This window comes from Carassius carassius, chromosome 14 (genome assembly GCF_963082965.1).
Source record: "Carassius carassius chromosome 14, fCarCar2.1, whole genome shotgun sequence".
Classification (NCBI taxonomy): domain Eukaryota; kingdom Metazoa; phylum Chordata; class Actinopteri; order Cypriniformes; family Cyprinidae; genus Carassius; species Carassius carassius.
The window spans coordinates 2,741,469-2,755,668 of record NC_081768.1 but is presented as its reverse complement, the minus strand read 5'-3'; the positions used below and the strand labels follow the sequence as shown (position 1 = coordinate 2,755,668).

Here is a 14,200-nt window from a genome sequence, read left to right as displayed (position 1 = left end):
TATGTGTGTGTGTATATATATATATACACATACACACACACACAGAATTTAAATATATATTTTTGTATTAAATACATTTTGTACTTTTTACGTGTTAATTATTTTCATGACAATTAAGCACATTTTCCCCTAAATTCTCATATCAATAATACAGTAATTAAAATCCCAAAAAGTGTCTAGACAAATGTTTAAGTAAAATAAATGTTTAATTTAATTTTGAGAATAAATTAATAATGTTTTATCATGGTGTACACAAAAAAAAAAAAATATATATATATATATATATACATATATTTTTTTTTTTTACCAATTAGTCATTTTGTACCAATTTTATTGGAAGTTATGATAATTAGCTAAAAACAAGGTCAGTTTTTTTTTAACACCTTAAAATACAAATATCTATTTCTTTGAATACAGAAGTAAAAATGAAGTAAAATTATATTAAAGCCTAGTGTACCTTTGGATAAAAAAAATAACTTTTCTTGTAAATGTCTCCTATTATCTCTTTTTTAAAATAAATCAATTAATTTTTCTTTTCTAAAAGTTCTTTATGCACACTTGCATTTTTTTAATTTATAAATCATAATAACATTGTGACATTTGCATGACATTTTTCCTAACAAACTGTCATTATTTTAATGCAAAAATGCTTTTTTTTTTTAAACCGCATTTCTAAATGTACTGTACAAGTTATTTTGTACTTAAATGTACGTAGTAATGTAATTTTCTTCCCAAATTATTGCAAATTTGAGACAAAAACATGCTTAATGTTAAAAAAAAATCCTAATGGTCCTATAAATAGGCCAGATAATTCTGGTTTTAGTAGTAAATGCAAGGCAAACTCCTAGAAAGACTGACCTGTCGTGTCTGATGAACTCCACGTCGTGCCCCTGATGGCACTTCTTGATGCAGTTCACACAGATGGCGTTGCGGTCTGTGGTGTTACAGGTGTGACACCTGCACAGAGAAACAGAGGCGTGAGGAAGCAGCCGTCGAGGACACACTGAGCTCTCAGATGCTTCTCAGGAGGAGCGTTACCTGTAAAAATCGTGCATTGGATAGCTGGTGTAACTGGAAATCTTGTACAGGCACTGACCTCTGCTCACCGCTTTCTCTATGGCATCCTGATTGTTCATGATTTTGTTGTCTGCGAAGAAGATTAAAGGAGAGTAATGTTCATCTCAAGTCCACTGGATCATGAAGTGAGTGAAATGAAGAGGTTTCCACTTCACCTTTCATCGTGACGTTGACACCAGACGCGAGAAACAAGCCACCGAAGCGGTTGTTGAAGATCTGATTGCCTTCTAATGTCGCCGTCGCATGATTCGTGATCTCAATACCTGCGACAGATGGAGCTCAACAATTATTTGTCTATATTGAACATTTAGTATGCATCTCATATCTGTGATTCAAATAAAAAAAAGCAGCATTTCCAGAAATGGAAGTTGTACACATTTGTATAGTTCAGTACATTTCTAGACAAAATAAAAATATAGTGCTGTCAGACGATTAATCGCATCCACAATAAAAGTTTTTGTTTACATAATATAGTTGTGTACTTAATGTGTGTGTGTGTGTGTATATATATATATATATATAGACACAAATAAAGTATATATTTTTAAAATATTTACATGTAAATACATTTATTTGTATTGTTATATATTATATATAAATATATTTAATTATTTTACATATATATAATTTTACATCTGTATACATATTTTCTTTTTTATATTTCTTTATATATGCATATATAAAATGACAAAGATAGATTATTATGTGAGATTTAAAAAAGCATGTCCTTAAGTGTTAATAAAATGCACCGTCACGCTCGATCAATAAATATCAATGTATTAAACACAAATGCACTGAAAATGTTAACTTTATCCATGTGCTTCCTGTTCACTTCCTGAAAGCATAATGTCATTATGATTTTTTTAATAAACAGAATAAAGCATTTCAATAATTATTTATGATGCTAACAGCTCTGACACACAAACTAAACAGTATGAAATAAATGAATGTCCATTTATTTCCAAAAGAAAGACATGCAAGACATAAATGTTCAAAATTAAATCAAGTTGGACTTTTGTTTAGAAAATGCCTATAATAACTAGTCAGAGTTGCATTAATGAAAAAAACCCGCACCAGCAGCAAAGCCGTCGAATATCCTGTTCTTGCGCAGCACAGGGTGACTGTTAGTACTGATGAGGACCCCGGCCTGAGCGTTCCTGAAGATATCGTTCTCCTCCAGCAAACCTACAACATCACAAAGCTCATCATGAAGCTGAAGCGCACAGAACAGAGAGCTCACATGAGAAGAGGAGCATCACCTCGTCCTCCGTTGAAGATACAGATCCCTCCGTCCCTCCCGTCGTGGATCTTGTTTCTGCGGAGCGTGGGGTTGCTGTCGGTCTTGATCCAAACCCCGGCCATGGCGTTGTCAAAGATTTCGTTGTCTTCAATAAAGCCTAGACCTGAGAAGAGATTCAGGGGACACTTATTTATCTGAAATATAGAAACAAGAGCCTTTATATCAAGCAATGACAGAAATGAAAGAAATATTACCTGAATTGTAAACAAGGATTCCTCCGTTCTGTCCACCCCAGATCTTATTCCGCCTTATTTTGGGATTGCTGCCAGTTCTACAAAAAATACCAAACTAAAATATCAATTTTATGTCACTTTTTTTTTTTTTTATTGGACCGTAGATTAACTACTCACTGACTTTGGAAACATCATGCATTTATTCATCTTTTAAAATAAACTCATCTTTAAAATAAATCATTTTATAAAAAAAAAAAAATGAATATATTAATTTAAAAATAATTAAGTTACAATTATTTATAAATTAATTAAATAGTAATATAAAAATACAAAAATTTAATGGAAAGAAACTGAGAAAGATAGATTGTTGCATTAAACTGAACTAAAAAAAAACAAAAAAATTTAAAATAAACAACACTGTGTAATTAATAATAATAATAAAAAACAATTTAAAATAAAATAATTAAATAAATGAAATAATTCAATATAAAATAGTAAATATTACAATTTTATTCAAATAAAACAAAATAATTATTAAATATTATTCAAATAAACATTCAATTAAATAAAACTAATAAATAAAATAAATTTATTATTATTATTAAATAAATTAGATAAAAAAAAAAAAAAAAAAATGACAGACTATGTTGTAATGTAATTCCACAACCAAACTCCCCATCACGGTTTCATTATCATTGAAACTGAAAATAAATGCACGTATCGCCCAGTCCTACATGACAACGCTCAAGTCCCTGACCTGATCTGAACTCCAGAGTACATGTGGTTATAGATGTCGTTGTCTTCTAGCACTCCGTGACCGTTATCATAGAAATAAACGCCCACCTGTCAACAAACACACATTTACAAAATCACTCCAAGAAGATCTAGAGATCCCAGAGGTTTTAGACGTACAGTCAGGTCCATATATACTTGGAGACTGACACAATTTGTATTATTTTAGCTGCTGACCAAAACATATTCAAGTTAGTTATATAAAGAATGTGGTCTGAAAGTGCACACTCTGAGCTTTAATTTGAGGGTATTCTCATCACAACTGGAGGAAAGGTTGAGGAAAAACAGCTCTTTAATATGCATTTTATTATATTTATTTATCCAATTATATTTGAACCCCTGAAAATTGCCATTTTATGTAATATTTTTGTTCAAACCCATGAATTAAAGCTTAAAGCCTGCATTTGTTTCATTTTAATTCTATTCTGATGGCATACAGAGCCAAAATATATAGTCCATATATATATAGACCTGACTTTAGATCTCCATTTTATCTTTAAAACAACTCCATCCCAAATGCAGTCCTGAGGCCGTGCCAGGTTTGGTCTTTTGAGTCATTAAATGCCAAAAGGGTATGAAGGTAAAACAGCTGCAAAACTCCAGAGCTTGTTGATTTGAACGTGAGAACTTGACATATTAATATTCATATTAGTATACTGAAATGTACATTCGCAGCTCGATCAGGATTTTTGAGGCCGATCACAGAAAGCAGATCAGATCAATCTTTTCAAAACCTTCTTTATATCATTTAGTCTTATTTATAGTGATACTCCAAACTGGATTTTTGGAGGGGGCAGGGTACAAATGAAGCCACTTTATTGGTCGAAAGAAACATTAATGTGCACGTTTTCAAAATGCTGGAAACTATTTTCATTGAATATCCCTAGCTTTTACGGGATATTATTAAAAGACAATGCATTAATCTTGTCATTTAAGTATCATTTGGGTGGACAAATAATGCAACATCTTTCATATGTATATCCTACTGCATACTGCAGAGAGTAAAATGGCTGTACCAACTGCTTATAAAGCATGGGAAGTTGTTTAACCACTTTATATAATAACCATTAAGTCCGATATAAAGCTATTAAGGCACAAGTGAAAATGAAACAGGATAAAAACCGATGACAGTAACTGAGTAATTTACCAATATGGTGCATAATAAGAATATAATCTAAGAGTAAACCGTACAGGCCACCAAGACATAAAATGTGTTTAACAGCTTTCTCCAAAAAGCACGTTTGTAAAAAAATTCAAAAATAAATAAGAAAGTGGGTTGCTCATTGTATTCAGCAGTTATGTATATGCCAAATCCGTTGTATTTATACTTTGCCCATGATAAAGATTACACGTTTAGTCATACAAATAATTCTGTTTTGAAAGACCTTTACAACAAAGGTGTGATGTGTGTCAAACTGAGGTTTATCCAGGTCCACATTATACCACACGGTCAAAGAACAGACAACATTTGTAATGTTTTTGCATGGTCTTTTACTTCAAGTAATAATAATAATGTCATTAGGCCACAGATACATTTGTACAGTTTATTTCATGTTTAGTGCATGCCTTCAATAAATGATGACATCACAACTGGCACCATTGCTTCCAGGCGAGAGCTTTTAGTGAAAACATTGAGCAGTGCTACCACATTTGTGTCCCTGGAGCACAAAAGCCAGTCTTAAGTATCTGGGGTATATTTGTAGCAATAGCCAAAAAAACATTGTATGAGTCAAAATTATTGATTTTTCTTTTATGCCAAAAATCATTAGGATATTAAGTAAAGATCATGTTCCATGAAGATATTTGGTAAATTTCCTACTGTAAATATATCAAAACTACATTTTTGATTAGTAATATGCCTTACTAAGAATTCATTTGGACAACTTTAAAGATGATTTTCTCAATATTTAGATTTTTTTGCTTCCTCAGATTCCAGATTATCAAATAGTTGTGTCTCGGCCAGATATTGTCCTCCTAACAAACCAGACATCAATGGAAAGATGATTTATTCAGCTTTCAGATGGTGTATACCACTCAATTTAAAAAAATTGACCCTTATGACTGGTTTTGTGGTCCAGGGTCACATTTAATAATCTTAGAATTTCACAGCGTAAGTTTGATTGTTTGTTTTGCCTTGCAAAAAAGAAAAAGAAATTAGAATAAATTATATCAGGGTTTTTTTTATTTATTTTTGCTAAAAACTCTAATACTGTTTCTGGCTTAACTCTTCAAAATAGATGGTATTTCACAGTGTTGATATAATATAAATAATATAAATTTCCCAATGTCAATAAAAACACAAATGTGTTGATTTATTTAATCTCATATTCATTTAAAAATAGCAGCTTTTTTCCCCGTAGGAACCCTTAAAGGGGTGGTCGATTGCGATTTCACTTTTTAAACGTTAGTTAGTCTGTAACGTTGCTGTTTGAGCATAAATGATATCTGCGAACGTTCAATGGAAACAGAACGTTTCTAAAGTTTGTTTGATGCCTACAATTACGACTAGTAGCGACTACATCGAGCTACTTCCTGGGTTGGTGACATCACAAACCCTGAAATGTACATAAACCCCGCCCTCGGGAGCATGCAACAAAGGGAACGAGGCTATGTTGCGTGGCTCTTCCACCTGAGCACATGCAAATATTTCCTTTAATGGTAAGGGGCGTGACGTTTCCAGACATCATGCGATAAGCAGTTAACAAATCACAATACACTGGGCCAAACTAACCAATCTAAGCCCATTGTGTATTTAGGAGGGAGTAGTATCATAGAAACAGAAGTGAACTGAAGTTTTTTTTTTTAACTAAGCATGGACACATTACACTGCACCCCATAAACACAATCAAACCTAGAAAAAAACGCAGTCAACCACCCCTTCAAGCAGACCATTTGTTGATAAAAGGAATTACATATTTTGAATGGATATCAATGAATAAAACAGACCATTAGGCCTAGAGTACAGCAGAGTGTGTGGTCTGCTCCAGGAGCCGAAAGGACACAAATGGAGAAACCTGATCCACCACGGCTTCACAGCAGCCAGAACTGTCCATTAGATAAGCTGTCTTCTGCCATGCCGAGCTGTTTTTCCCAAAAGCTGTCTCTCCTACCAAAACGACACACTGGCTGCCGCTGTTGCGTTATGTCATCACGCAAAGATACCATCTGATGTTATTGGTCAGGCATCAACCAATCAAGTGGCTTCATTCCCACCCCAGCCCCACCCCCGGTTCTGCTCCCTCTTATCTGCATTTACAAGTGCACAAGTGAGTTTTGCTACAGGAATATCACGAAAGCAGTAGCAGATTTGTGGTTGTAGAGCGAAATTTAAGTGCAAAAGTAAACATGTCATAGACATGCGTGTCCGTCATTTTATTTTTTGTGTGAATGTCATTTTACACATTTGTAACTAATAATCTGCGACTCCAGATCAATTTTGAATGTCTGTGTGTGCAAATTGAAAGACTCTGCTATTCACATCAGAGTTGCGAGTGTTAATTTAAACTTACAAATGTGAATATTATTGTGTCAAGTTCTCACATTCAAATCAACAAGCTCTCGAGTTTTGCAACCATTTTACCTTCATAAAAGGGACACCTCTCAATCTCTGCATTAGACCATAAGTGCATAGAGCGTGCATGTGTTGAATCAGGTCACACAGAGCGAGGGAAGTGAAGCACACGCACCTGTTTTCCGCTGTGTATCCTGTTTCTGCGCAGAACAGGTGTGCTGCCCGTGGTCACCCACACACCGGCCAACGTGTTACTGTACACCTCATTCTCCTCGATCACTCCCTGACCCTTCTCATGCTGCAACAGACCACAGAGAGACGAGACAATCAGTCTATAACAATGCTTTAGTAAGCAGCCTGGTTGATTAGAACAGGGCTGGGAATTAACATGGGCTAGGGGCAAAGATGCACCATTTATTTGTTATTTATAAACTGGAAAAATGCACACAGAAGTTGGTGAATTTGGGTGTTTCAATAATGAGGGACTTTCTTCGCTCGTTTTCATTGTATTATTTATTACAGATTTAAAAAAAGTTTTTAATCCTACAAAGATAACCTATGTGAAGTCTTGCTTTCTAATGCATAAAAAGTGCATGGTTCAATAAGCATGACATAAGACAAAACAGATACTTTAAATAAAGTAATTATAAAAATTGCTCATACAAAAAGGTAGAAATATACTCTATTACTTCAAATATACAAACATATGACATACAATACTTTGAAAAATGTTGGTAACCAAACCAAGTTGACAGTACCCATTGACTTCCATACAAGGAAAAAAAAATACTATGGAAGTCAATGGCTACCGGCAACTTTTTGGTCACCAACATTCTTCAAAATATCTTCTTTTGTGTTCAACAGATGAAAGAAACTCATACAGATTTGGAACAACCTGAAGGTAAGTAAATGATGACAATTTAAATTTTTTCCTGAACTAAGCCTTTAATTTCTGACCTTGTACTAAAACACGGCTGGTAGATATTTTTGTGTTCACTCACCACATAAATGCCTCCGTGCTGTCCGTCGTGGATCTTGTTGTGCCGGACAATCGGGCAGCTGTTGGTCCGAATCTGGATTCCAGCTAAAGCATTGCCATAGATGTCGTTCCCTTCGACGAGACCTCGGCCGTCGCCGAATATGTAAACACCACCCTGGTTGCCATTGAATATTGCATTACCCCTGTGATTGATCAGAAGAGGGGTTATAACGGAGCATAAACAGTACAGATATCACAGTATGATACGATTAGACGTGTGTTTATGGACGAGTCTCTCACCTGATCGTGGGGTCACTGTTTGAGGTAATCCACACGCCCGCAAAGTTGTTTGCATAGATCTTGTTCTCGATGAACTGGCCTCGCCCCTTCTCGTGCACGTAGATGCCACCCGTCTGTCCGTGATGGATCTCGCATCGCACCACCGTAGGGTTAGCATACGCCTTCACCTCGAAACCTGCTATCCGGTTCCTGTGGATGCTGCAGCTCTCAAAGTAGCCCTGCAGAGGGAGCCAGAGAGTCACCAAACACATGCTTCTATGTCTATATATATATATCTCAGATGTTCACAAGTCTTTATCGCTGGAGTCTGAGTCAAGTCTCGAGTCTTTGGTCATGAGTCACGAGTCATTTAAAAGTTCCATTCTGAAACCTCATGTATTGAAATCTTCCTACAAAGCTGTTTTATAGGCTATAGACAAATATAAGATCTATGATCTTTTTCATTTTTTTTTAAAAGAGGGGTTAAGATGCAAGGTTAATGTACATCCTGTTTGTTACTTATATGTTTTAATCCAATACCATGTTCAAAACTGTTTTTCTGTAATCAAATTCTATAATAAGGGTCCTATTTACCATGAGTGACTCGGATATTACAAAACCATAGAAATATATTTTTTTATATATATATATATATATATTTTTTTTTTTTTTTTTTTTTTTTTTATATATATAAGTCAAGGGTATTTAATTAAAGTTCCAAGAGGCACGGCCTCTATGTTTTCTTCCAAGCAGAGGTATGGACAAAAAATACAAATAAATTAATACACATTTTTTACATGCATTGTATTTTTACATTTAGATACATGTGAGGCCATGTGACAAAAAATACTGTTTCTGTTCAGGCTTTTCCTCATGATATCTATATGCCTTTTGATTTTCAGTTATATAAGGATTAAGTTGCTTGTAAAATAATTTGAGTCATTTTCCTCAAATCGAGACCCGAGTCATTAACTCAGGTGCCCATCTCTGATATATATATATATATATATATATATATATATATATATATATATATATATATATATATATATATATATATATATATATATATATATATATATATATATATATATATATACATACATATATATACACATAAAATATCTTTTTTTAAATGAATTGTAATTATAATTACCGTATTTTCCGGACTATAAGTCGCACTTTTTTCATAGTTTGGCTGGTCCTGCGACTTATAGTCAGGTGCAACTTATTTTTTAAAATTAATTTCACATGAACCGAGAGAAAAGAACAAAGAGAAAACATTAGCGTCTCCAGCCGCAAGAGGGCGCCAGAGGGCGTAGTCTACCACTGAAGACATAGAGTGCCCTCTCGCGGCTGGAGACGGTAATGTTTTCTCTTGGTTCTTGGTTCTAAACAAATGTGACTTATAGTCCAGTGCGACTTATATATGCTTTTTTCCTCATCATGACGTATTTTTGGAGTGATGCGACTTATACTCAGGTGCGACTTATAGTCCGAAAAATACGGTAGCCTAATTGTAAATATCCTTCATTTCTCTCTTTCTTATAAAAGGCAGTCTGTGGATGTTTAAGGCGAAAGAACACAACTATTAACACTCATTACGTAACACATATTTGACAAAGTGATTGTGGTGTGTACAGTTGTGGCCAAAAGTTTTGAGAATTACATAAATATTGGAAATTGGAAAAGTTCCTGCTTAAGTTTTTATAATAGCAATTTGCATATACTCCAGAATGTTATGAAGAGTGATCAGATGAATTGCATAGTCCTTATTTGCCATGAAAATTAACTTAATCCCAAAAAAAACCTTTCCACTGCATTTCATTGCTGTCATTAAAGAACCTGCTGAGATCATTTCAGTAATCGTCTTGTTAACTCAGGTGAGAATGTTGACGAGCACAAGGCTGGAGATCATTATGTCAGGCTGATTGGGTTAGAATGGCAGACTTGACATGTTAAAAGGAGGGTGATGCTTGAAATCATTGTTCTTCCATTGTTAACCATGGTGACCTGCAAAGAAACGCGTGCAGCCATCATTGCGTTGCATGAAAATGGCTTACCAGGCAAGGATATTGTGGCTACTAAGATTGCACCTAAATCAACAATTTATAGGATCATCAAGAACTTCAAGGAAAGAGGTTCAATTCTTGTAAAGAAGGCTTCAGGGCGTCCAAGAAAGTCCAGCAAGCGCCAGGATCGTCTCCTGAAGAGGATTGAGCTGCGGGATCGGAGTGCCACCAGTGCAGAGCTTGCTCAGGAATGGCAGCAGGCAGGTGTGAGCGCATCTGCACGCACAGTGAGGCCAAGACTTTTGGAAGATGGCCTGGTGTCAAGAAGGGCAGCAAAGAAGCCACTTCTCTCCAAATAAACCATCAGGGACAGATTGATCTTCTGCAGAAAGTATAGTGAATGGACTGCTGAGGACTGGGGAAAAGTCATATTCTCCGATGAAGCCCCTTTCCGATTGTTTGGGGCATCTGGAAAAAGGCTTGTCCGGAGAAGAAAAGGTGAGCGCTACCATCAGTCCTGTGTCATGCCAACAGTAAAGCATCCTGACACCATTCATGTGTGGGGTTGCTTCTCATCCAAGGGAGTGGGCTCACTCACAATTCTGCCCAAAAACACAGAATGGTACCAAAACACCCTCCAACAGCAACTTCTTCCAACAATCCAACAACAGTTTGGTGAAGAACAATGCATTTTCCAGCACGATGGAGCACCGTGCCATAAGGCAAAAGTGAGAACTAAGTGGCTCGGGGACCAGAATGTTGAAATTTTGGGTCCATGGCCTGGAAACTCCCCAGATCTTAATCCCATTGAGAACTTCTGGTCAATCCTCAAGAGGCGGGTGGACAAACAAAAACCCACTAATTCTGACAAACTCCAAGAAGTGATTATGAAAGAATGGGTTGCTATCAGTCAGGATTTGGCCCAGAAGTTGATTGAGAGCATGCCCAGTCGAATTGCAGAGGTCCTGAAAAAGAAGGGCCAACACTGCAAATACTGACTCCTGGCATAAATGTCATGTAATTGTCGATAGAAGCCTTTGAAACGTATGAAGTGCATGTAATTATATTTCAGTACATCACAGAAACAACTGAAACAAAGATCTAAAAGCAGTTTAGCAGCAAACTTTTTGAAAACTAATATTTATGTAATTCTCAAAACTTTTGGCCACGACTGTAGAGACGGAGAGGTTTGTACCATGCCGTGGTCAAACGTGAACACCCCGACGTCTCTGCCGTGATGGATGTGATTTCGTCTGATGATGGGGTTGCCATGGTTTTTCACCCAAATCCCTGCTAGAGCATTATTGGAGATCTCATTGTCTTCGTAAATGCCCTGCAGAAGCAAACAGAGACAGCGGCCGCTAAACACTGCAATTCATCAACCACAGACACCAGTCTGAGGGTGTATTCCAGACAGAGTTTCACATTACCTGTGCATGGTCTGTGATATAGAGCCCCACGTTCTCACAGTCACTGATGTTACAGTGTTTGATGGTGGGGGACGCTCCCTGGCCGCTCACACACACTGCAGAGCCCACTGCAGGAAGACAACACACCACCGTCAGCATCAGACAAGCCAAGGGAGATTCAAAATCTCCAAATGAACATTATGTCTGGTCATATGCACAAAGGACAAGTTACGCATGTTTAATCAGGAAAAACAGCTAAAAAGCAGGACACTGGAATGCAAAAGCATTTTCTGTGTGAACCGGCCCTTGAAGTTAAAGTAAGGCTCTATGAAATCAGATTAATTTTAACACAAATTCTGTTTTTTTGCATTGTAATTTTATGGATTCTGTTTATTCCATTTGAATCTTTCTGTCTTCCATTTTAATGGTTAGTTAAATTGTAGTTATTACAAAGCATTTCTAATTAACAGAAACCATAAAATTTACTATACTATAATTACTATAATTTAACAATTCCTAAGTTATTTTCTACTGTACAATTATATATATATATATATATATATATATATATATATATATATACACACACATACATACACACACACACACACACAGTGGGGAAAATAAGTATTAAGTCAGCCACCAACTGTGCAAGTTCTCCCATTTAAAAAGATGAGAGAGGCATGTAATTTTCATCATAGGTACAATTCAACTATGAGAGACAAAATGTAAAAAAAATCCAGAAAATCACATTGTAGGATTTTTAATAAACCTATTTACAAATTAAGGTGGAAAATAAGTATTTGGTCAATAACGGAAGTTTATCTCAATAATTTGATATTTTTTCCCTTTGTTGGCGATGACAGAGGTTAAACATTTTCTTCACAAGTCTTCACAAGGTTTTCACACACTGTTGCTGGTATTTTGGCCCATTCCTCCATGCAGATCTCCTCTAGAGCAGTGATGTTTTTGGGCAAAAGATTTTCTATGGGGTTGAGATCTGGAGACTGGCTAGGCCACTCCAGGACCTTGAAATGCTTCTTACGAAGCCGCCACTTCGTTACCCAGGCGGTGTGTTTGGGATCACTGTCATGCTGAAAGACCCAGCCATGTTTCATCTTCATGGCCCTTGCTGATGGAAGGAGGTTTCCACTCAAAATCTCACGATACATGGCCCCATTCATTCTTTCTTTTACACGGATCAGTCGTCCAGGTCCCTTTGCAGAAAAACAGCCCCAAAGCATGATGTTTCCACCCTCATGCTTCACAGTAGGTATGGTGTTCTTTGGATGCAACTCAGCATTCTTTCTCCTCCAAACACGATGAGTTGAGTTTTTATTTTGGTTTCATCTGACCATATGACATTGTCCCAATCCTCTTCTGGATCATCCTAATGCTCTCTAGCAAACTTCAGACATGTACTGGCTTAAGCAGGGGGACACGTCTGGCACTGCAGGATTTGTGTGTTACTGATGGTAGCCTTTGTCACTTTTGTCCCAGCTCTCTGCGGGTCATTCACTAGGTCCCCCTGTGTGGTTCTGAGATTTTTGCTCACCGTTCTTGTGGTCATTTGACCCCACGGGGTGAGATCTTGTGTGGAGCCCCAGATCAAGGGAGATTATCATTGGTCTTGTATGTCTTTCATTTCCTAATAATTGCTCCCACAGTTGATTTCTTCACACCAAGCTGCTTACCTATTGCAGATTCAGTCTTCCCTGCCTTGGGCAGGTCTACCATTTTGTTTCTGGTGTCCTTTGACAGCTCTTTGGTCTCGGCCATAGTGGAGTTTGGAGTGTGACTGTTTGAGGTTGTGGACAGGTGTCTTTTATACTGATAACAAGTGGAGGACAGAGGAGCCTCTTAAAGAACTTGTTACAGGTCTGTGAGAGCCAGAAATCTTGCTTGTTTGAAGGTGACCAAATACTTATTTTCCATCATAATTTGCAAATAAATTCATTAAAAATCCTACAATGTGGTTTTCTGGATTTATTTTTTCATTTTGTCTCTCATAGTTGAAGTGTACCTATGATGAAAATTACAGGCCTCTCTCATCTTTTTAAATGGGAGAACTTGCACAATTGGTGGCTGACTAAATACTTATTTTCCCCACTGTGTATATATTGTTTCACACTTTTTTGTTATGTATATAATTCCATATATAATTCCACATGTGACTCTACAATTTTCATAGTCATGAAAATAAAGAAAACTCTTTGAATGAGAAGGTGTGTCCAAACTTTTGGTCTGTACTGTATATATATATATATATATATATATATATACACATATATATACACACACACACACACACACTAGTTGATAAAGTTTGATTGTATGATTGTAACATTCTGCACTATGTAGTTAATTTCCTAACAAACACAGAAAAAAAATACAGTAATATCCCTAAACACAAGTATGAGCAACAGTGATGATGACAGACATCTGAACTTGAAGCAGTTCAACAAACATGCAATATATAAATGAAGGAAAACCAACAGATTTGGAGGAAAAAGAGAGAAGCTGGGGTCACCTGTGCAGGTACTGCGGATGATGCAGTGGTCAATGATGGGGCTGCAGTTGACGGTGATCTCCAGACAGTGATGAGCGTTGTGATGTTGAGCTGATTTGTCATCAGGATTGAACTGCAATAAAAACCCATAATATACAT

General features: G+C 36.3%; 1 protein-coding gene across 2 annotated transcripts in view; it reads right to left on the bottom strand.

Annotated features, from left to right (window-relative positions):
- LOC132156714 (F-box only protein 11-like) overlaps nucleotides 1–14,200 on the bottom strand; it is a 33,682-nt gene that overhangs the window by 1,634 nt on the left and 17,848 nt on the right. Inside the window, exons 9-21 of one of the 2 annotated variants that reach the window (XR_009437493.1) lie at nucleotides 14,063–14,174; nucleotides 11,554–11,660; nucleotides 11,319–11,456; nucleotides 8,133–8,350; nucleotides 7,855–8,035; nucleotides 7,029–7,151; nucleotides 3,308–3,393; nucleotides 2,572–2,648; nucleotides 2,337–2,480; nucleotides 2,152–2,262; nucleotides 1,233–1,340; nucleotides 1,097–1,147; nucleotides 859–957 (exon numbers count right to left, since the gene is read on the bottom strand). Coding sequence is in view for 1 of the 2 variants with exons in the window: in XM_059565689.1 (XP_059421672.1) it covers nucleotides 859–957; nucleotides 1,039–1,147; nucleotides 1,233–1,340; nucleotides 2,152–2,262; nucleotides 2,337–2,480; nucleotides 2,572–2,648; nucleotides 3,308–3,393; nucleotides 7,029–7,151; nucleotides 7,855–8,035; nucleotides 8,133–8,350; nucleotides 11,319–11,456; nucleotides 11,554–11,660; nucleotides 14,063–14,174 (1,613 nt within the window). In the remaining variant the exon portion in view is untranslated. Of the gene's footprint in view, nucleotides 1–858; nucleotides 958–1,038; nucleotides 1,148–1,232; nucleotides 1,341–2,151; nucleotides 2,263–2,336; nucleotides 2,481–2,571; nucleotides 2,649–3,307; nucleotides 3,394–7,028; nucleotides 7,152–7,854; nucleotides 8,036–8,132; nucleotides 8,351–11,318; nucleotides 11,457–11,553; nucleotides 11,661–14,062; nucleotides 14,175–14,200 lie in introns of both variants that reach the window. The other variant, XM_059565689.1, reaches the window with a different exon arrangement.